The sequence below is a fragment of the Hypanus sabinus genome, chromosome 4 (genome assembly GCF_030144855.1).
Source record: "Hypanus sabinus isolate sHypSab1 chromosome 4, sHypSab1.hap1, whole genome shotgun sequence".
Classification (NCBI taxonomy): Eukaryota; Metazoa; Chordata; class Chondrichthyes; order Myliobatiformes; family Dasyatidae; genus Hypanus; species Hypanus sabinus.
The window spans coordinates 129,442,890-129,466,456 of record NC_082709.1 but is presented as its reverse complement, the minus strand read 5'-3'; the positions used below and the strand labels follow the sequence as shown (position 1 = coordinate 129,466,456).

The 23,567-nt window shown below is 41.5% G+C and overlaps 1 protein-coding gene across 10 annotated transcripts in view; it reads right to left on the bottom strand.

The window, feature by feature from the left end:
• The window catches only part of dmd (dystrophin), a 1,939,431-nt gene that overhangs the window by 582,541 nt on the left and 1,333,323 nt on the right, over positions 1-23,567 (bottom strand). For all 10 annotated transcript variants that reach the window (XM_059968142.1, XM_059968139.1, XM_059968147.1 and 7 more), the window contains one exon: positions 8,187-8,362. In XM_059968142.1, coding sequence (XP_059824125.1) covers positions 8,187-8,362 — 176 coding nt within the window. The remainder of the gene's footprint in view (positions 1-8,186; positions 8,363-23,567) is intronic.

Genomic DNA, 23,567 nt, shown 5'->3' with positions numbered 1-23,567 from the left:
GTGCTTCTTCAAGATGGAGAATCTGTAATTTAACAAAGCTGGTGGCTTTTGGTAGAGCGCTGCATCCCTAACCTATATCCTTGCACACTGGATACATTAGGGAAGGGTGGGATCACGATCCGGGCCTGACAAAACTGACAACAATTTTTATAACCCATCTGACCTTCCTGTACCAGTAGGCTGAGTTAAAATGCAGGATAACATCCAGTGACTGTACACAGGCAAAAGTTAATTTCAAAGGTAAATGGCGCATTGCTGCTGCAGTTCTAATCGTACAATCAATCTTACGGATTTTTAATAATCTGGGAACACAACATTGAAGTTCCGACTAAACAGCATGTTAATACAATAAAAAGAAACATGATAAAGTATAGAGCACTAGCTATCGATGCTTGTAAACATGATTATTTTAATTGCATCCTGAACAAAAAGATACTTTAGACACCTCAAGAGATATCAGGTTCTCCACAGTATTATTATTTACTGCTTCTTCTATTCCTACGACTGTGCAAAACATTCTCTTAATTACCTACATCTACATGAAGCTCTGAATAATATATTTCCTTGCTGGTATTTTTGTTCAGATATCAGCATTTATCAAAAGGATCAATTATTGTAATATGACAAAAAAATGGAATGAACGAAAAGAAACCCGGTGTCTTTGTGCGCTGATGGACAGCAAAATATCTTTAACATGAGTAAGTCTGCAGATGCTAGAAATCCAAAGCAACACACACAAAGGCTGGAGGAACTCAGCAGGTCAGGCAGCATCAATGGAAATAAATTGATAGTCAATATTTTGGGTGAAGGATGGAGAAGGAAGGGGGAAGACGCCAGAATTGAAAGGTGGGATGAGGGGAAGGAAACTAGCTGGAAAGAGACAGGTGAAGCCAGGAGGCATGGCTTCATTTGCCTATTACATCCTTCTGGGTCTTCTCCTTCCCTTTCTGCTATGGTCCACTCTCCTCTCCTATCAGATCCCTTCTTTTCCAGCCCTTGTCATTTCCCACCCACCCGGCTTCACCTATCACCTTCCAGCTAGCCTCATTCCTGTCCCACAACCTTTTTATTCCAGCAAGTCGTCAGGAAAGGGACTCGGTCCTAAACGTCGACTGTCCATTCATTTCCTTAGATGGTACCTGACCTGCTGAGCTCCACCAGCATCGTGTGTGTGTTGCAAAATGTAACACCAGAAAACATAGGAGCAGAATTACACCATGAAGCGCATCAAGTCTGTTCTGCCATTCAATCAAGGCTGATCTTTTCCCCCCTCCTCAGCCCCACTTCCCATCCTCCTCCCTGTAACCTTTGGTGTCTTGTCAAATCAAGAAATGATTAAGCTCTGCCTTAAATACATCCAATGACCTGGCCTCCAGAGCTGTGTCTGGTAATAAACTCCACAAATTCACCACCATCTGGCTAAAGAAATTTTTCCGCATCTCTGTTTTAAATGGACACACCTCTATCCTGAGGCTGTGCCCCCTTATCCTAGTCTTCCACCAGCATGGGAAACATCCCATCTACTCTGTCTCGGCCCTTCAACATCCAAAAGGTTTCAATTAGATGCCCCCTCATACATCTAAATTCCAGCGAGTAGACCCAGAGATGTCATAAAACCATAAGGTATAGGACAAGAAGCCCAAAACTGCACACAATACTCCAAGTGTGGTCTCAGGAGCGCTATTTGAGCCTCAACTTCACATCCCTGCTCTTATATTCTATACCTCTAGAAATGAATGCCAACATTGCATTTGCCTTCTTCACCACCGCCTCAACCTGGAGGTTAACCTTTAGGATATCTTGCACAAGGACTTCCAAGTCCCTTTGCATCTCACAATTTTGAATTCTCCCCCCATCTAAGTAATCGCCTGCCGTTTATTTCTTCCACCAAAGTGCATGACCCTACACTTTCCAACATAGTATTTCATTTGCCACTTCTTTGTCCATTCCCCTAAACTATCTAATACTCTTTGTTCCCTCAACACTACCCACTCCTCCACCTATCTTTGTATCATTGGCAAATTTATCCACAAATCCATTAGTCCCATAGTCCAAATCATTGACATACATTGTAAAAAGCAGCGGTCTCAATACCGACCCCTGTGGAACTCCATTGGTAACCGGCAGCCAGTCAGATTGGATCCCTTTACTCTCACTCTCTGTTTTCTGCCGATCAGCCAATGCTCCACCCATGTTAGTAACTCCCCTGTAATTCCATGGGAACTTATCTTGTTAAGCAGCCTCATGTGCAGCACCTTGTCAAAGGCCTTCTGAAAATCTAAGTACACCACATTCACTGCATCTCCTTTGTCTACCCTGCTTGTAATTTTCTCAAAAAATTGCAGCAGGTTAGTCAGGCAGGATTTTCCTTTCAGGAAACCATGCTGGCTTTGGCCTATCTTGTCATGTGCCTCCAGGTACTCGGTAATCTCATCTCTAACAATCAATTCCAACAACTTCCTAACCACTGATGTCAGGCTAACAGGTCTATAGTTTCATTTCTTATGACCTTCTAGGTCGTAATTTTCACTGCACAAACTTCACTTTCCTGATACTCCTGAATATCTGGTATTTTGCAGATGTCTTCCTCAGTGAAGACTGATGCAAAATACGCATTCAGTTCCTCTGACAACTCTGCGTCGCTCATTATAATATCTCCAGCGTCATTTTCTATTGGTCCTATATCTACCCTCGATTCTCGTTTACCCTTTATACTTAAAAAAGCTTTTAGTATCTTCTTTGATATTAGTCACCAGCTTCCATTTATAATTCATCTTCTCCTTCCTAATGACCTTCTTAGTTTCCTTCTGCAAGTTCTTATAAGCATCCCAATCCTCTATCTTCCCACTGCCTTTGGCTTCCTGTATGCCCTCTCTTTTGCTTTTACTTTGGCTCTGTCTTCACTTGTCAGCCATGGTAGTGTCCTTCTTCCATTCAAACATTTCTTCTTATTTGGAATATATCTGTCTTGCTCTTCCCTCATTTTTCACAGAAACATTCCTCATATGATAACCCTTTCATTCATCCCCAAAATGAATCTTGTGAACCTCCTCTAGACCCTCTCCAGCACATCTCTTCTAAGATGAGGAGCCCAAAACTGTTCACAATACTCAAGGTGAGGCCTGACCAGTGCCTAATAAAGCCTCAGCATCACATCCCTGTTTTTGTATTTTAGACCTCTTTTAACAAATGCTAACATTGCACTTGCTTTCCTCACTACCGAAAATACCTGCAAGTTAACCCTTAGGGTGTTCTGCACGAGGACTCCCAAGACACTTTGCATCTCAGATTTTTGGATTTTCTCCCTGTTTAGAAAATAGTCTACACATTTATTTCTACTACTAAGTGCATGACCATGCATTTTCCAACATTATATTTCACTTGCAACTCTTTTGCCCATTCTCCTAATCTGTCTAAGTGTTTCTGGAGCCTACCTGTTTCCTCAGCACTACTTGTCCCTCCATTAATCTTCATACTATCTGAAAACTTGGCAACAAAGTCATCTATTCCATCATCTAAATCATTGATATAGACCATAAAAAGTGGTCCCAACACCGATCCCTGCAGGACACCACTAGTCACTGGCAGCCACCTAGAAAAGGATCCTTTTATTCCCACTCACTGCCTCCTAACAAGCAGCCAATGCCCTAACTATGCCAGTAACTTTCCTGTAAAGGCTCTTAACTTGATAAGCAGCCTCATATGTGACACCTTGTCAAAGGCCTTCTGAAAGTGCAAATATGTAACATCACTAAATCCCCTTTATCTAGCCTACATCTCCCTATATCTCCTCAAAGAATTCCAACAGGTTTGTTACGCAATATTTTCCCTTAAGGAAACCAATTCTGAGTTTGGCCTATCTTGTCCTGTGTCACTAAGTACTCCATAACATCATGCTTAGCAACTGGCTCCAACATCTTCTCAACCAGTGAGTCCAGGCAAACTGGTCTATAATTTCCTTTCTGCTGCTTTCCTCCTTTCTTAAAGAAAGGAGTGACATTTGTAATTTTCCTGTTCTCTGGCATCATGTCAGAGTCCACTGAGTTTTGAAAGATCAATACTAATGCCTCCACTATCTCTACCGCTACATATTTCAGAACTTTGGGGTGCAGTTCATCGGACCCAGGTGACTTAATGCCCTTAGGTCTTTCAGCTTTTTGAGCACTTTCTCCCTTGCAGTAGTAACTGCACTCACTCCTCTTCCCTCACACCCTTCAACATCTGACACACTCTCATTGCTCTTTTAGTTTTTACATATTTGTATAAAGATATTACTATACAGTTTGATATTGTTTGCTAGCCTGCTTTCATACTTCATCTTTTCCTTTCTAATGATTCTTTTATTTGTTCTCTGTAAGGGTTTAAAAGCTTCCCAATCCTCTGTCCTCCCACTAATTTTTACTTTTACATTAGTTTTGACTTTTCTTGTCAGCCATGGTTGTACTATTTTGCCATTTGAGTATTTCTTTGGTTTTGGAATACATCTATCCTGCACCTTCCTCATTTTTCCTAGAAAGTCACACCACTGCTGCTCTGCTGTCACGCCTGTCAGAATCTCTTTCCATTTTACTTTGGCCAATTCTTATTTCATACCACTGTAATTTCCTTTACTCCACTGAAATACAGCTACATCAGACTTTACTTTCTCCCTGTCAAATTTCAAGTTGAACTCAATCATATTGTGATCACTGTCTCCAAAAGATTCTTTCACCTTAAGCTCCCTGATCACCTCTGCTTCATTACATAACACCCAATCCAGTATAGCTGATCCCCTGGTAGGCACAAAGCCAAACTGCTCTAACAAACTATCGCATAGGCATTCAACAAACTCTTGGGATCCATTTCCAACCTGCTTTTCCCAGTCAACCTGCACATTGAAATCTCCCATGACTATCGTAACATTTCCCTTTTGACAAAGCTTTTCTATTTCCTATTGTAATCTGTGGTCCACATACCAGCTACTGTTGGGAGCCCAGCATATAACTGCCATCAAGGTCCTTTTACCCTTGCAGTTTCTTAACTTCACCCACAAGGATTCAATATCACAACTTTCCACTGATTTGATGCCTTTCTTTACCAGCAGAGTCACAGCACCCCACTGCTGGCCTTCCTGTCCCTCTGACACAATGTGTAACTGTGGACATTCAGCTCCCAACCATAACCATTCTTTAGCCACAATTCAGTGATGGCCACAATATCATACCTAATAATGTGAAATAGTGCAACAAGATCATTCACCTTATTTCTTATACTCCACGAATTGAGATATAACACTTTGTGCTGTATTTGCATATTGTATGAAATATGTTTGTTTTCTTCCAGTGACAAGCAATGCTATTGGATCAGGAAATGGATACTTGTTGGGAATGTTCTTGTTGGTTCCCCTGATTAGATGCCATAGTTTACTCAAAAATGTGAGGACGATAGAAAACCACAAATATAAGCCAATTAGGCTTGTATCAGAGAGGGAGGAAAATTGTTAGAAACTACTATTATATATAAGCAAAGGCACTTAAAAAGAAATTCAAGGTAATCAAGCAACGTCAACAAAGTTTTCTAAAAAGGAAGTCATGCTTGAGTTCATGGTGGCCTTTATTGTGAAAGTGGTTGGAGTTTATGAATAGGGAGGTATTGTTTAAGCTGGCTAGGATATTGATGAGACCAGCCATGTAAAACTGTAAAGTTTTAGTCCCCTTACCTAAAAGGGACATAGTAGCACTGGAGGCAGTCCACAGCAGATTTACCAGGCTAACAATGAGAAAATTCTCTTGTCAAAGGGCATATGGACCGTTTGAGGATACAAGAGACTGTAGATGCAACAAACAATTTTCCGAAAGAGCTCATTGGGCTCAGCTGTTTTTGTGAAGGCAAGGGGGTATGAGACATTTTGGGTTGAAACCTTGGCTCAGGATTGAGAGTGGAGAGGTGAGGTGGTCAGTATAAAGAAGAGAGAAAGAACGGTGTGACAGGAGCCTGAGGTGATTCATGAACAGAGGAAGGGTGAAGGTTAGGGGTCAGGTCAAGCCGGACTGTGGGGCAGGTGTATGAACTTGGAGACTGTGGTAGATATATGATAAAGGAAAACAGATATTACTTCCCTCTACGTTCACCTCCTCCTTCTCTTACCCCTATAATCTACTCTCCTCTCCTATCAGATTCTCTCTTCTCTGGTCTTTCACCTTTCCATCCATCTGGCTTCACCTATCACCTTCCAGCTAGTCTCTTTCCCCTTCCCCCAGGCATCTCGCCCCTTCTCTCTCAGTCCTGAAGAGTCTCGGTCTGAAACTGCAGCTATTTACTACTTTCCACAGATGCTGCCTGTCCTTCTGAGTTTCTCCAGCATTTTGTGTGTGTTGCTTTGGATTTACAGCAGCCGCAGATTTTCTCATGTTTGTGACAGCTGCTAAATATGTTCAAAATAAAGATCAATCAAAAATTAAGTTGTGAAGTGGACATCAGGAGGAAAGAACAGAACATTGCTGAATTAAGTGAGTGGGCAAAGATTTGGCAAATGGGTTATAATGTGGGAAAATGGAAAGCTTGGCAAGTAAAATAAGAAAGTATTGGTAACTAGTGTAAAGTCTAATACAGTGGGATTGAGACATTTTGATAAATGGCCAGTATGCATGTATCTAAATAATTTGGAAAGCTAATAGAATGCCATTGAATATTGCCTGGAATATAGAACTGTTACGTTTAATAACACTAATAACACCATTTCTGAAGTAAATTGTGGTAAATTGTCTCTGCAAACAATGAAGGGGCCAGCGGAGGTGAATGTGAATTCGCGAGATGAACCGTGCTGCTACATTGCAGAATCGAAGCAAATGGAGTGAGCCATTCGGAAATGGGAAGTCAAGGCAGAGGAGTTCTATTACCCAAACAACTGGCCCAAGTTGTGAGGTTGGAATGCTCTGGGTGCCAAGCTGACTTGGAGAAATCAGAACGGATTAAGGCTGAGCAGTGAAACCTGGGCCCAAAACAAATCACTGGTTGGTGTGGTCTAGGCCTGGTGCATTTTACTACGCAAGGGCCTGGGTCCTAGTACAAGGTGCAATACGCTCTTCGGATGATTTACATGCCAGCTCAGATGGACCAGAATGACATTGCTCGCTCTCCCGCGAAGTTCACTCCTCAATCTCTGGCACTGAGGCTACAAAGACTGCCCCAGCTGTTGTACTTCATGTCTGCTAATATGGACTGACACTGAGGCTTTGGGCCTGCTCCAGGGTGCATATTTAAGGACACATTTTTGGTTTGGAATGCTGTTGCTCACTTCTTCTGTTTGCATAATTGTGTTTTTTATCCCTTTCTCTGACAATCAGGTGTTGGTCAGTTTTTTTAATTGGGTTCTTTCAGATTTATTGCTTAGTGACTGCCTGTAAGCAAACAAATCTCAAGGTTGTATATTTTATATATTCTTTGAAAATAAACATACTTTGAAATCTTTTGCAAGTTTGATTTGTATAGAGCATTGGTTAAGAACAGTTCTGGAGAACTAAGCCAGTGTGTAAATGCATTGGAAAGAGACCAGTAAAGATAGATAAGGGAGAGCCTAGAATGAGTGCGATGTCTTAGAAACAAAGATCGGATAGGCTGGGTGATTCCATGGGAATTTTGACAAACTGGAAAGAAACCTCATTGAGACATGTTGTATCTTGAGTGGTCTTGACAGGGTGGGTGTGGACAGCAACATTCCAGTTGTGGAGACTTCAGAACTTGGGGTCAGAGTCTTTGGAACACTAATCTTCAGAGTGGTGGAACCAGAGCTTTAAAATATATTACATCAGTGAGAAATAGATTCAAGATAAGCAAATGAGTGAATGGTTATAAAGGCTGGAGGGAAAGAAGAATTGAAAATAGAATCGGATCAGCCAAAATCACATTGAACAGCAGGGCAAGCTCATGGACCAAGTGGCTTACTCCAGTCCATAATTAATATATGCATTTGAATTCAGAAAAAAGGAATGAAAGGCACACATTTGCTAGCTTATTTCCATAGCAGCAGATGGTTGGGTGAGTCTGTGAAGAAATTTCCATTGATTTTTTAAAAATAAACCTCAAATCTAGCTAAGCGTCAAAGCCAGGCTATTTTGTTCTTTATATGAATAGTGCGTCATGAATAAGGGAATGATTAGTTATGGCACATTGAGAGCAGCTGCACAGAAGCAAAACCATGAGATTACCTTCTCTTTCTTTCATCCACCTGTCTGCAAATTTCCTGCCAACGTCTGTTCAGCTCACTCAGTTTCTCTTTGAGGATGTCACCATCAGGTTTTGATGACTGTCCAATAATCTCCTCTCCTGTCACGTTCAAACGAGCGACAGCACTCTTCTGGATTCCAATTCCATTCTGCAATTCCTGCCAAGCAAAAGCAAAGAGAATTTAGTTCACTGGCTGCAAAACCCTCCAGGTAAGTTAAAAAGGTAACATTTAGCAGGTAGAGCAAGACCATTGCAGAGCTACAAAAAAAGTATCACAATCAGGCAGAAACACATGAATGTTTCTGTCCCTGTATCATTCATCACGTGGCAAAGAAAAAAAAGCTTTCTGAAACACTTTAGGTGCATCTCAGTTTTGGAGTGATCTACAAAGGAATACAGGATGCTGTAAATAGGGAGCCTTGTGATTCTGGTACATTAACATTGAACTCTATCATTAATTTCCATGACCTTCACAATGTAGCTTTGGACAAGATAAATGAATTAACATTTAATGTTCTTGTGAAAATTTATGGGGAGCTCCTAATAATCAACGTAATTTACAATTAATGAATTGAACAACATAAGACACAATATTTTTAATGAATTAATTGCCTGCATTATAAAATACATGTATAGAAATTCACTTACGAACAGTAAGCTCAAATTTACAAAGGCAAACACAGCAGGGTGGCAAGTATCAATTAAATCCACCAAATTTAAAATGCAGACATTCCATTCAAAGATCTGTGATGGGAAGAGATCAGATGGCAGACTGAGGAAAAATTGCAAGGGTGTGCTCAAAGCCTCCTTTAAGAAGTGTATCATAACCTACAATTCCTGAGAAATTCTGATCCACGACCAGTCAAGCAGAGTAGATTTCTGGATGGCTTTGGGAACCTTGAGTCTGTGCACTGTGAACCTGCTGAATTCCCATTTTAGTTGTGGAAGGAGTGCTACTCCCCACTGACTATCAGTTCTCCCATTTCATCAGGCACCACCTGCTCCTTCTGTGGAACACTCTCCTATCAGTCATCTCAAAAGCAACAAAACAGCGTGAAAGCAATCACTTTGACCCCAAGGCCTGCTGAAGAAGGTGGTGACATTGATGACTAAAATAGACACAATGACTGAATCCATGCCTGATAAATCTGTAGTAACATGCAAAGACGGCTAGTGTGAGAGAAATAAATGCTAGGCCAAAATTTTACAATTTGCTGCACACAACTTCGCCTTGTTTTCTTTGCTGCAGAGAATAAGAGAAAATTAGACCCTCAGTTCAATTATTGAGAGTTACTGAATGTAATTATCCTACTACCAGCAACATTTTCGCTCCAAAGGACAAACAAATTAATGAACACAATGATAAATCTCTCAGTGTCAGCATCTGACATCAAAGTGGGATGAGGCACCAAATGAGACTAAAGAATCTCCATTCAGATTTGCTGCAGTATTTTCAGTGAGATACTAAAATCATTAATCTATCTATATTTGTCCTGGTTCATTACAGGAACATTCTGGTCTTTGTTTGATCCAATACTACCAGGATCATTTAAATGAAGATGTTGGGACAAAACAAAAATACTTGTTAACATAATAAAGAACAAATCATAACTGTACTTGGGAACTTTTGGGATATATTTTATTATGTTCTGGAAAAGGTGAGTGACCTTGTATGTATGTCTTCCTGTTGTCACCTTGCTTACATCACTTCTGAGCATAACACATTCCAACACAATGACTGCATCCAATTGCCTCTTAAGATTATGTATATTTTGATGACCTACTGGGATGATCTGTTACATAAATCTGTCTTTCGTACTCTTTGCCAAAATCGTTTGCATTTGACTTCTTATTGCCCACTTTCAAATTTTAATGTGGTTTGCTTTAAATACCCACTAAGATGAACAATATTTCTCAACCAGTTTTGCTAATGCCCTCAATATTCATTTGATTGCAGCTTAAACATTTCATGGTCTCCAGCAGAACATGATCTGTTCTCAATGACATCACCAACAGTGTTTGCTAAAGGAGCAAACTGATTGACAAGAAGCTGACTAGTCAATCACAGAATGGCAACAGCTGAGAATCCTTGGAGCAGGTGACAACTCCCTGCAAGAGAAATGCAGTGGGTCTCATTCATATACTTTTCCCTGTAGCACTGGAATTTTTTTCTTTCATAAAAATGTTTGTCTTGTCACCACTCATTCTTCTTGTGGTAAACCATGTATATCTATCTGGACATGCCTGGACACATCCCTCTGCTGACTGCTCCTGTGGCTCCTCACACAGACCCCTGAAGAAGGTGATTGTGTCACTGCTTCTCCCACAGTCCAGGAGAGTCGTGCAGCATGGATCCATTTTGTTGTTAATAAAAGCCTTTCAGCGTTTACTCTACAAGTCCACCACATTTCCCCTCTCAGCCGAGGCCTGCGTGGCCTTCAGCCGCATTAAAGGGGACATTGCCAAAGCAGCAATGCATGCAGTGGACGAGACTATTCCCTTCCAAGTAGAGAGTGACACCTCCAGCTTCATGCTGGCTGCTACCCTCAACCAGGTGGGAAGACTGGTGGCGTTCTTATCCTGTACCCTTCAAGGCCCTGAATTTCGGCACTCAGCGGTGGAGAAAGAAGCCCAGACCATAGTGGAAGCTATTAGGCACTATCTCGCCGGCAAAAAGTTCACCTTGCTGACTGACCAGCGCTCAGTTGCATTCATGTTAAGCAACCAACAGCGGGGCAAAATCAAAAATGATCAAATTTTGAGGTGGGGAATCGAACTCTCCACCTACAACTATGATATCATTTACAGGCCTGGGAAGCTCAATAAGCCTTCCAATGCCCTATCCCGGGGAAAGTGTGCCAGCGCGCAGATCGAATGGCTCTACACCCTCCATGCAGATCTTTGCCACCCGGGGGTCACCCAGCTTTTCCACTTCGTGAAAGCCCGGAACCTGCCTTACTCCCTTGAGGAAATCAGGACGATGACCAGGGACTGCCAAGTCTGCGCAGAATGCAAACCCCACTTCTACCAACCCAAAAGGGCACAACTAAACAAGGCCACCTGCCCCTTTGAGCGTCTGAGTGTCAAATTTAAGGGCCCCCTTCCCTCCACTGACCACAATGTGTACTTTCTTAATGTGATCGACAAGTACTCGTGGTTCCCCTTCCCCATTCCCTGCCCCGATACCTCTACTACGTCCATCATAAAAGCCTTTCAGTATTTACTCTACTTCCAGTCTTTTGGAGTAATTTATAGTGCATCAATTTTATTGTTACGAATGAGGAGCAAATCTGATGGACAGAAGGGTCCAGAATCGCCAATGCCCGCCCCCCCCCCTTTCGAGAATCGCAAGATCTCTATTATTTCGGGTCTGAGACCCAGGAAATGAGAGAGATACACAGCATGTCAGTAATGGGAGAGACACAGGATAACAGCAAAGGCAGTTGTTATAGACACCGCAGAATACACAAGGTTTGGAATGTCTCTTAACAAAAAAGCGTAACGGAACCACTGATTACTGCTATTGTCTCTTGGAGAAGGAATTGTGTATTGAGTACTGTACTATTCATTGAAACCCCTCAGGGGACAACCAGAGTGGTCTGGTTGAGGGATTGCATCATCCCAACCTGATTGACATCTGAGACCCCATGAGTGAGGATAAAAGACGGGTCTGGGAAACACCCCTTAGACACACCAGGAGAAACACTAGAAATCCAGTGACAGCGTTTTATAGCGAAGCCGGTGAGAGCTTGTGTGTGTCCTCCCTTGCCTGGGTGGTGGGCTCATCACGGAAGAACGGTTTAGCTAAAGGAGAGGTCACACTTGAACGGCCACAACAACGAGACACCGACGGATTGAAATCATAAAGGAAGGTTGGCAAAAACAATAGCGGTAACTGTTCCCATTCTTCTATCTCTCTCTCTCTCCACAATTGCAACACAGCGACAAACAAATGACGGCAGCCTGTGTGAACTGAAACAAACTTTATATTTCCATCGGACAATTCATTATCCCCTAGACAACGATAGAGCTTATTTCTTATTGATTATTATTATACCCACACTTTTAGGTTTAATATTGACGACATACATTATCTGTATATTTGCATTGATATTATTTTTGTGTATTTTTACTAATAAATACTGTTAAAAATACTATCACCAGACTCCAACGGACGTCTCTATCTTTGCTGGTAAGTAACCCAGTTACGGGGTTCGTAACATTATTAACAAGAATTTTAAGGCATGGAGCACATCCTGAGACCCGACAAATTCGACCTTGACCCGCGAACACCTGAGGCCAGCAAAGCATTCGAACTCTGGCTAGCCTGCTTCGAATCATTCCTGGAGGAGATTGAAGTGACCAAGTCCGCCGCGAAGCACAGAGTTCTCCTCTCCAGGGTCAGTCCACGGGTCTATTCGATGATTAGAGACTAGCCGAGTTATGACGGCGCGATGAGCGTCCTCAGAAGACAATACCTGCAGCCAGTAAACACAGTCTATGCACGATATCGCTTAGCGACACAGCAGCAACGGGCAAGAGAGTTGAACACTGAGTTTGTCCGGGCCCTACAGACACTCGTGCGGGCCTGCGATTGCCGGGGGCTGACAGCCGAACAGCATGCAGAGCTCCTAGTAAGAGACACCTTCGTCACGGGGACCAGGTCAGTGTATATGCAACAGCGGCTGCTCGAACACGCCGATCTTACCTTACGTTCTGCGATTGAGCTGGCTGACACACTGGAAGCCGCTCTGCATAACTCAAGCTCTCCAGGTATGCGATTTCCCAATGGCCTCGTGGACGTCACAGACCCCATAACCTGCCGGCGAATCAACCACGGCTGCTGCCAGTCGCAGGTCCGCAAAGTGTTACTTCTGCGGACTCGAGAAGCACCCCGGAAACGCTACCCAGCCCGAGAAACTACCTGCTCCAGCTGCGGAAAGAAGGGCCATTTTGCCAAGACCTGTAAGTCTAAACCGCGAGCGGGATCGAGCAGCACTGCATGCGAGGCATGGGGGTCGCAATCTTGGCCATCGCCATCTTGCCTGTGTGAGACATGGGGGCGGCCATCTTGGCCGGCTCCACCTCACACCACCTACAACCCATGGGTGCTTACCAGAAACCCCACCGCGCTGGACCAAAAACAGCGATTCAAATCTGGCCTCCGTGATCCTTGACCAAAGTGCTCCCAACCAGCTCGCAAGGTCAATGATGGACATCCTGGTGGAGGGGCGCAGGACTAGCTGCCTGTTTGACACGGGCAGCACGGAGAGTTTTATCCACCCGGACACGTGCAGTGTTGTGGACTCATGCCAGTAAGCCAGAAGGTCGTCATGGCTTCTGGGTCACATATAACAGACATCCGGGTGGGTTGTGTAGCGACGCTAGTGGTACAGGGCACAGAATATCGAGACTTTGCACTTCTACCATAACTGTACCATATCATAACTGTGCCCATTTTTCAAGCTTGCCACCAATGGAAATAATCCTGTTTCACACATTATCTTTAGCACTCTTCTCATATCCCTCTGCTCCAGGAAAAACAATCCCAACTTTAACAGCCTTACATTAAATCAAAAGTCCCTCAAACCAGCAGGAATGTATGTGTCTATTTGAACCTTTTTTCACACCTTTGCTGCCTCTCCGACATTTCCAGTATGTAATGGAGAGAATTTGAAGCAATCAGTTTTATAAAGTGCCAGTGTTTTATAAAGTTATGTTTCATCATAACTTCCCTGCTTTCATACTGTGGGCTTTCTACTTAATAGCTGAAGATGCTTTTGTACTAACTGTTTCCTCAATCCAGCATTCAAACATTTCTTAATTCAGCTCTCAATTTTTCTTCATCAACTTAAAATCTGATCTTTACTATTTTATTCTTACTGTTTTAACCATTTTATCCTAACTGTTCTTACCTTTTTACATTTATTCAAAACACACCACTTTGCACTTCTTTATATAAATTTCTATCTACCACATGCCTCCCCCAGCCTGTTTATGTCATCTGTAAATCCATCACCACTCTGCAGAATCTTCACCACTCATGCAATTATCCCTGGGCACCCAAGTGCAAGTCATTAAAATGAAGCAGTGAAATCAACGGTTACAGCCTTGGGCAACATGTTCATCTACCTTACTTCACTTTTGAAAATTGTCATGTTGCCACAGTTCTCTACTTTTTGTCCCTCTTGGTCAATTTATGATCCTATAGCCACATTTTTTTTTATTTCTCAGGCTTCAGCACCACTGATAATGACATTACGTGGCATTCTATCAAGTATCTTTTACAGCCATTTGTATCACCAATCTTCTTGGTTATGTCAACAGAAAAATCAAGTTTCTTTCACATGATTTGGTGAGTTTGACAGGTTGACCTGATCATAGACTCTGTGCAATTCAGTAGACATCATTAGAAGCTTCGAGAGAACCATGACATACCCACATATGCCCCTACATTTCCAGATGTCTCTGTAATTTCAGTCTCTGCATCTGAAATCCGGGCTTCCTTCAAAAGGGTAAATCCAGGAAAATCATCCGGTCAAGACAGCACACCAGGCTGAGTACCAAAATGTGATGGGTTCAACTGGCTGAAGTACTTATTCAACCTCTCCCTTGTGTGGCCAGGGGTCCGCACTTGCTCCAAAGAGGAATCGATTGTACTTGTGCCGACGAAGAGCATGATGACCTGTCTCAATGACTACTGCCTGCCGGCACTTACATCAGCCATAAGGAAGGTAATGAAGTGCCTTGAGAGGCTGATAATGGAGCAAATCAGCTTCTGCCTCAGAGATGACCCAGAAGCTCTCCAATTCGCTTTCTGCCACAACATGTCAAAAACAGACGTGATTTCTCTGACTTTTCACTCTGCCCTGGAGCATTTGGACAACAGGAACTTGTACATCAGGCTGCTGTTCATTGACTATAGCTTGGCATTCAAGACAACCACCCCACCCAAGCTCACTGTCAAGCATGAAGACCTCGGTCTCTGTGTCTCCCTTTCCAAATGGATTTTTAACATCCTCATAGGCAGACCTCAGTCAGTGACGATTGGTACTAATATCTCGTCCTCACTGATCTTCAGTACAAGTCCACCTTGAGGCTGCGTGCTTAGTCTCTACTCTGCACACACATGATTGCATGACTAAACAAAGCTCCAAAGCCAGTTTCAAATTTGTGATGATACCGTTGTTGGACATTTAACAGGCGGTGATGAATCCGCTTACCAGAGTGAGATAGAACACCCGGTTGAGTGGTGCCACAAACACAACCTCTCATTCAATGTCAACAAAACTAAAGAGCTGATTGTTTTGACTTTAGAAAGGGGAAGGAGGATGAATATGTGCCAGTCTACAGTGGTGTGGGGGAAGGGGAGGTGTCAACGGTGGAGAGAATCAGCAACTTCAAATTCTTGGGCATTTAGACTGAATCATCTATTCTGAGCCTAGCACATAGATGTGTGCCAAAGTCTTTACTTTTGTAGGAGGTGAAGGAGGTGTGGCTTCTAATTGAATGCCATCAAATTTCTGCACCTGTACTGTTGAAAGTATCTTGACAGGTTGCATTATGGTCTGGTATTGCAATTTGAATGTGCATGAATGTAAAAAGCTGCAGAGGGTAATGGACCTCACCCAATACATCACAGGTTACCATTGCTAGTGGCTACAGGAAGCAGTGCCTCGAGGGTAACATCCATCTTAAAGATTCTGCCCCACCTGGTTCAAAAACAGCTACTTCCCTTCAACCATTCAGTTCTTGAATCAACCAGCAAAATCCTAATCACTACAGTTTACCACCACATTGATTACTTTGCACTAAAATGGACTTGGTATTTTTTGTTCTAATTGTATTTTTCTGTCAATGTACAATTCATGTCGATGTTTCTCATGTGAATGCTGCTTACATGATGCTCCGTGCCTGCGATGCTGCTGCAATTTTCATTGCACCTGTGCAACACAAACTTGTGCATGCAACACTATATTTGACTTTGACATTGGGTTGGGGTAGAGAGGGCATGTGACCATGCCTGGTGCATAGAAACATTGAAAATAGGTGCAGGAGTAGGCCATTTGGCCCTTCAAGCCTGCACTGCCATTCAGTATGATCATGGCTGATCATCCAACTCAGAACCCTGTACCTGCTTTCTCTCCATACCCCCTGATCCCTTTAGCCACAAGGGCCATATCTAACTTCCTCTTAAATATAGCCATGATCATATAAGAATCAAAGCCATGTCCTTCAAATACCATTTGGTGCAAGATTTATTCTTTCCAATAACTGAAATAGAAACCATCCCATTGCAATGACATTTTTGAGGGGGGAGGGGCTGTTTGACTATCACCTCACATGAAATGAACAAATTCAACAAAAAAAAGCTTGCCTTGTTAGAATTTGTAGAGTTCAATTCACTTGTTTTGAAACCTACTCATCTCAATGTGGTCATCTGCATTTATTTGTTGATTAGATTCTCCTGAATTTGTTCTTTGGCTCTGCACTCAATCTGCATTGAGTGCATCATGCTTGCTAATGTCTTTTAAACAGTACCATTTGAGGAATTAAACGGTAGGACTACGCCACATTTTAAACATGCATACTTTCAAGCAGTGTTATGACAAGTGTTTTCCTCGACAGAGCACGGTACTGTAAACTGAAAACTAAAGCGTCACAGGAAGCACAGGAAGGGCACAGCACAAGAAGTTAATTTACTCCATCTGCCCTATGACTTTATCTGCCTATTTTAGATACTATCATGGGAGACAACTTGTACCTTCTCAGCTTGAGGATGTGTGCACTGAAGGAGAAAACTAGTCACAGACAAAAAGTACATACATGATTGTCAGAAGTCTATTTTTGACAACTTTTTTTATTTATTCATTTCTAATGTGGAAGGATTAAAAGCATTTTGAAGAATATGAAAATGTCATAGAAAGAGAAAAATAAGGTGAGAACAGGAAATTCAATGTGAGAGCAATCAGATTCATGTCTGTGTCTTCTCACACAGTGGATTTTCGCCCACAGCAACGTTTTCTTGGGGATGAGAGAGATTCTTCTACATAAAAAAGGGAATCTGCAGTGCAACTTAACTTGAATCTACTATTTCACATTGACCAGTAATTGAAGGAATAGGGCAAATGGCATGAGGCTGGTTTTTTGATACTTCTTGGAAGGAATAAGATCCAACTGAGGAAAACAAAGGAAGATGGGAAATGAACGATGAATGGAGTAATCCATAACAGAATTACATTGATTAGCATTAGCATCATTTCACCGCATCCGCTCGTATTTATTATTTGGAGGATACTAGTCTCTTCATAATTCTCTCATAATTCTCCCATATATTAACCTTCAGGTTCTCTTTCCTTTAGTACGTTGGTTAAACCCTGTGGTCATAAAATCATTTCACTCACCACAGGGAGAACAATTTTCTGAAGGAGGTAGGTTAACATTCAGTGTAAGAATATAAAGAGAAGGGACAAGATCTCAGAGTATGAAAACTCATCAGAGTGCAGAATGTAGAGAAAAAACCAGGCAGGTGATCGGATGCCTCTGTAAAAGCCCACACATTGACTAGATTAGGTGGAGTACATCAGATACTCAACATCATCTGCAGAAAGAAAAACAGAATTATTGTTTCAGGTCTGAGGTTCCATGTTTCGAATGGTAACTGCTTCTCTTCCACAACGCTGCCTGATCTGCCATCTGCTTCAGAATACCAGTATCTGCAGTTTTCTTGATATTTTCATTTACTGATGAGTTAAGTTAGGCTTTGGTTTACAAGTATGATCAGACTGAATTTGATTGTCCACATCCAGGCAATCTTTTGCACTGAAAATACCATCCATTCACATTCTCTTAGGGACATTATTCAATTAATTTTTTTATTCATTTGAGGGATGCAGGCTTTGCAAGCTGAGCCAACATTTGAATGCCCATCTCCAGTTGCTCCTGAAAATGTGGCAGCAAGCTGCCTTATTGAACTGCTGCAGTCCTTGAGGTATGGGTATTAGTAAATGCTAATATTGATAGTGGAGGATGCAGTGATGGCAATGGAATTGAACACCAGGGAAGACCTTGTTGAATATTGTCATTGGCTGCCACTTGTGTGGCAGAAATGTGCCTGCCACTTCTCAGACGAGTCTGGATATTGTCCACATTTTGCTGAATTTGGTTGTGCACTGACTCGATATCAAAATCGTGTTGAGCAATGCACAATCAGTGAACAGCTCAGCTTCTGTCCTCACAACTTGAAGGAAAGTCATTGATGCAGTAGTTGAAGGATATTGCTCTTAGGAACTCCTGCAAATCAATACAAAGTCACCATGATGTTAAGGGAAGGTATTTCACCTCTGGAATTCAGCTCTTTTGTCTGTGCTTGAACCAAGACTGTCATGAGTTGAGTAATTTTGGTAGAACCAAATTGAACTTCTGTCAGCAACTTGTTGTTAAGCAAGTGCTGCTTAATAGTACTGTCGATTATCCCTTCCTTCACTTTACTGATGACTGAGTGTAGACAAATGGGGCAGTAACTGGCAGGGTTGTGTTTGTCCTGCTTTGTGGACAAGACAAATCTGGGCAAACATCCACATTGCTGGGCAGATGTCAATATTGAGGCTGTATTGGAACAGGTTGTCCAAAGGCATGGCATCTATCATACAGGGGAATCCTACTGGAGGCTAAAATGGTTCATCCTTTTGGCAGTTCAGGATGAAGACTCATGCAGATCCTTCAAGCTTTCTCTTTTGCACTGATATGCTAGGCTCACTCAGTCATTGAGAATAAGGATACTTATGGAGCCTGTTCCTCCAGTGAGTTGCTAAATTGTCCATCATTCATAACTGCATGTGGCAGAACTGCAAAGATACGATCTGATCAACTGATTCTGGGATTAATGGGCAATATATGTTTCATACTATTTACATTACTTGTCATGCAAGTAGTCCTGCCCTGCAGCTTCACCAAGTTGATTCTTTATTCGAGTTATGTTTAGTGCCACTCCAGAACTCTTCATGAAACAGGGTTGATGCTCTGTTTGTGTGGTGATGGTATAGAGTGGGGGGATATACTAGGCTATGAGCTTACAGATTGAAGTTGAGTATGATCCTGCTGAATCTGTTCACAGTCTACCCCACAGTGTGGTGGTTGTTCCACACAACACCATGAAGTGTATTTTCACTGTGAAGGTGGGATTTCATTTACACAAATAAACTTGTCATTTCACAAGTGGATACATGTATTTGATATATGGCAATAATAAACTTTGATGTGGAACTCTACCAAAATCAATGAAATACTTTTCAAAAGACCAGAAGACAGAGGAACAGAATTAGGACATTTGGACCACTGATTGTGCTCCGCCATTCTATTATGATTGATTTATTATCTCTCTCATCTCAATTCTCCTGCCCTTTCCCGATAAACTTTGAACCCCTTACTCATCAAGAATCTATTGACCTCTGCTTTAAATATACCCAATGACTTGACCTCCACAGCCGTCTGTGTCAATGAATTCCACAGATGCGCCATTCTTCAACTAAAGATATTCCTCATCTCTGGTCTAAAGGGTCATTCTTCTATTTTGAAACTGTGTCTTCTGGACCTTGACTCCCCCACTATCGGAATTATCCTCTCCACATGCACTCTATCTGGTCCTTTTAATATTCAAAAGTTTTCAGTAAGAATCCCCCCCCCCACTATTTTTCTTAACTCTCGCGAATACAAGCCCAGAACCATTTATCGTTCCTCAGACTCTTCAAGTCATGTTTTTACTGAATGGAACCACAGCAGTCAACCTATACACAATAATATCTCATAAACAAGGCTTAAGAGTTATTTTTTGAACACTAAATGTTCAGTGTTAGCCATGTCAACCAAAGAATTCCTAGCGGATTAATGCCTGATGCGCTTACATTGGGTGGAGCCTTCAAACAGGCAGATAGCCTTGTAATTTCAATAGATAGATAGAGACATTATTGATCCCAAAGAAAATTACAGTGTCTCAGTAGCATTACAAGTGCATAGATATAAATATTAGAAGAGAAGTAGAAAGAATAAAAAATAATTTACCACAAACTGTTTAACAGACAGGGGTCATCACCTCCCCAGCTATAGGTTGACTCATTATAGAGCCTAATGGCCCAGGGTTAGAATGACCTTATATAGTGCTCTTTGGAGCAGCACAGCTTTTCTAGTCTATTACTAAAAGTGCTCCTCTTGTTCAATCAGGGTGGCATGCAGAGAGTGAGGAACATTGTCTAGAATTGCCAGGATTTTCCCTACCACAGCCTCCAGTGTGCCCAGTTTGACTCCTATAACTAAGTCAGCCTTTCTAATCAGTTTATTGAGCCTTTTGGCATCACCCGTGTGGATGCCATTGCTCCGGCACACCACTGCATAGAAGATTGCACTGGCGACAGTAGAACATGCGAAGAAGAAGCCTGCATAATCCAAAAGACCTCAGTCTTCTCAGGGACTAGAGGCAACTTTGGCCTTTCTTGTACACAGCTTCTGTGTTGGTGCCCCACTTGTCTGTCATCCAGGTGCACCCCCAGGTACTTGTAGGTCCTCACCAGTGTCAGCACAACATTCAATGGGCAGATAATGCTGACACTGTAACACCCCTCGTCAGTCTGGACCACACATATAGTTTCAAAAATGTAGCTTAAACCCACAACCTCAAAATTAAGGGCCTGATATTTTCACATAAGTGACTGCATGGAGTGAAGGAAGAAATATTACAAATCCACTGTTCAAAAACAAAATAAATTGAATGGACTTATTTCTAGCATAGTGGTGTATTTGCTTCCAAGACTCTTGGTAAACAGGAAAATGAATCGCTATAGCTTCATTCAGTCACTTTGTCTCTTCCTGAGGAACCATTCTTTTGAGGAATTGTCTACTGAAAACATTATTAAAGATGGGTGCAAACACAACAACAGTTTTTCATATGTTTACACTGCAAGATTGATAACAAATTCAAAAGAATTAATCTTGAAAACATAGCATAAGGAGGATAAAATAAAGAACACACTGAAGGGATTGCAAGTATATGATCTAAATGGAGGACACAATGATATTTTCTTCCTGTGCATACTCTGATTCTGAATGAAAAATAATCTTTAGGTTGGGAAAAGTGGTGAAAAAAACATCAACTGCTTTGAATATTTGATAATCTGGAAGAAATCTTTCAAGATGCCCTTTACTGAGATCATTTTTCTGCATTACACTTGCTGAATAAATGCAGAAGAAATGCTAATCATGACTTTTGTAACCTTAACATATTTCATTAACATTTCAGTATTTTTGACAACGTAATTGCTTTCCTACACTAAATACGTGGCTCGTTTTTAAATTTTGGTAAAGTTTATTCCACTTTGTACAACACTTTACTTCCAAACTTTGAAATAATCAGTTTATTGTTTGTTTTCCCTCATCTTTCAGCTTTGCCCTTCTTAGTTGATTCTTAGCCCATTTGTTCTATGCTGAGAGCAGAATTTCCCTTATACCATTGATTATCAATACTGAAAAATAGAACATGGAGAACTTTGCTTTCAGTTATCTGAAAATACCATTCTGAAGATTGCAACCAAGGGTACAAAGGAATTTTTCCTTGCAGCCTCATTGTTCCCATGGGAAGACAAGGTGCAATTACTTCAACATTTTCTCACAAAGAAATGTGTTCACAATGTGCTGCATTCCCAGAAACCATGACATTCTACTGTTGCTCTAATATAATACTATTACAAAACAAGCAAGGGCGCTGGGATTTTATGTTCTCAAAATACTTAATAGCGAGACTTTATTTTGCCTCCACAAACCTCCTCCGCACCCCAGAGTGATTGGAAGGAAATGATGAATAACCTGATTTCCACAGTGGAGGTAGGACACAAAAGACGAGATTTGGCGGGAGTGGGGAGAACATACCCTGGAGTAATAAACAATTTTTGCACCAGGATGTGTTCATCCTCTTCACTTCAGAAGCTAAGTCAGATGCCATATTGGCTGGCTTTACATGACTCAGGTCACCTCTTTTAATCAGTTTAATTGGATCCTTAAATGTGCAAAGCAGAACCACTTTTGATATACTGTATGAAATCCTTTCTTCCAGAAATGGATTCCCATGGCACTGCAAACTAAAAGGTAGCTGTGTAGCATCATATTGAAATAGTTTCCAAGTCTTAATAAGGAATATCAGTGCCAAAATATATGAGAATTCTGCCAAAATGTCACTGGCGCCATTGAAAATTCAGTTGCAGGAAGTAATACGTAAATCGGCCATGGCAGATGTTCAATGTGTAAAAACTCATGTTGCTGCTGGAAACATTCATTGCCAGGAGTTATTTTGAGCCACATATAAAAACACACCATCTTTCACTAGGTTTACATGAGTGTGATTTAAACAAAGTTGAAAAATAATCATATAGTTAATTAATATTGAATGCAACATCACTCTCGTCCTTTTAACTAACAGAACTTGCACAGAATATTATCTTCATGCTTTGCATTCTCATACATTTAGTACTGATTGGTGATCTGACATACCTATCAACAATGGCTTTTTCACCATTTGATCAAAACGTAGACAACACCTATATTTGTCAGTCTGGAACCGTGTTAAATCACAAACAAGAGAAAATCCGAGCAACACACACAAAATGCTAAATTCGGGTCTCAGCCCGAAACGTCAACTGTACTCTTTTCCACAGGCGCTGCCTGGCCCGCTTAGCTCCTCCAGCATTTTGTGTGTGCTGCTTGTAATCATATTAACACTATCTTCTAAATAGAGTGCTATGAGATATTACTAGTACAAAATCAAGTGTGTGCAGAATGGACAAAATGCCACTAAAAATTAGGCAAAACTCTTCATTTGCCTGCAAAACATCATATTTATTGCTAGATTGATTGAATCAGCTCATGATTAGATTGCAACTGGCTTACAGCATTTTATATAACAAGTTTCTGAACCACAAGTAACTATAAAAAATGAATGAGTTTTACTCTTAATGTGTCAACATGACTAAAGGAACAGCTGGAAAAGACTACATGAATCAAATTAAATATTAATAAAAGCATATGCACCACTGCTAGGCCAAAGTAAACATACATATATTATGCTCACTAAAATGGTAAATGCCTTCACATCATTTGGATTTGAAGTATTCACGACCTTTTGATCTCGGGTACCATTCTTTCACTGATGACCTCTGTAATATCAGTGTTTAATTTGGTGCAGTCATTCATAACCTAATCCCATTGCAATTGGTTGTTCATCTACATATTGATTGAAGCTTCTCCTGTCTGCATTCCAAAATTTTACAATGGGATCGTGTGTGAATGTGACGGAAAGTGCTTGTTAACACAGTCCACAC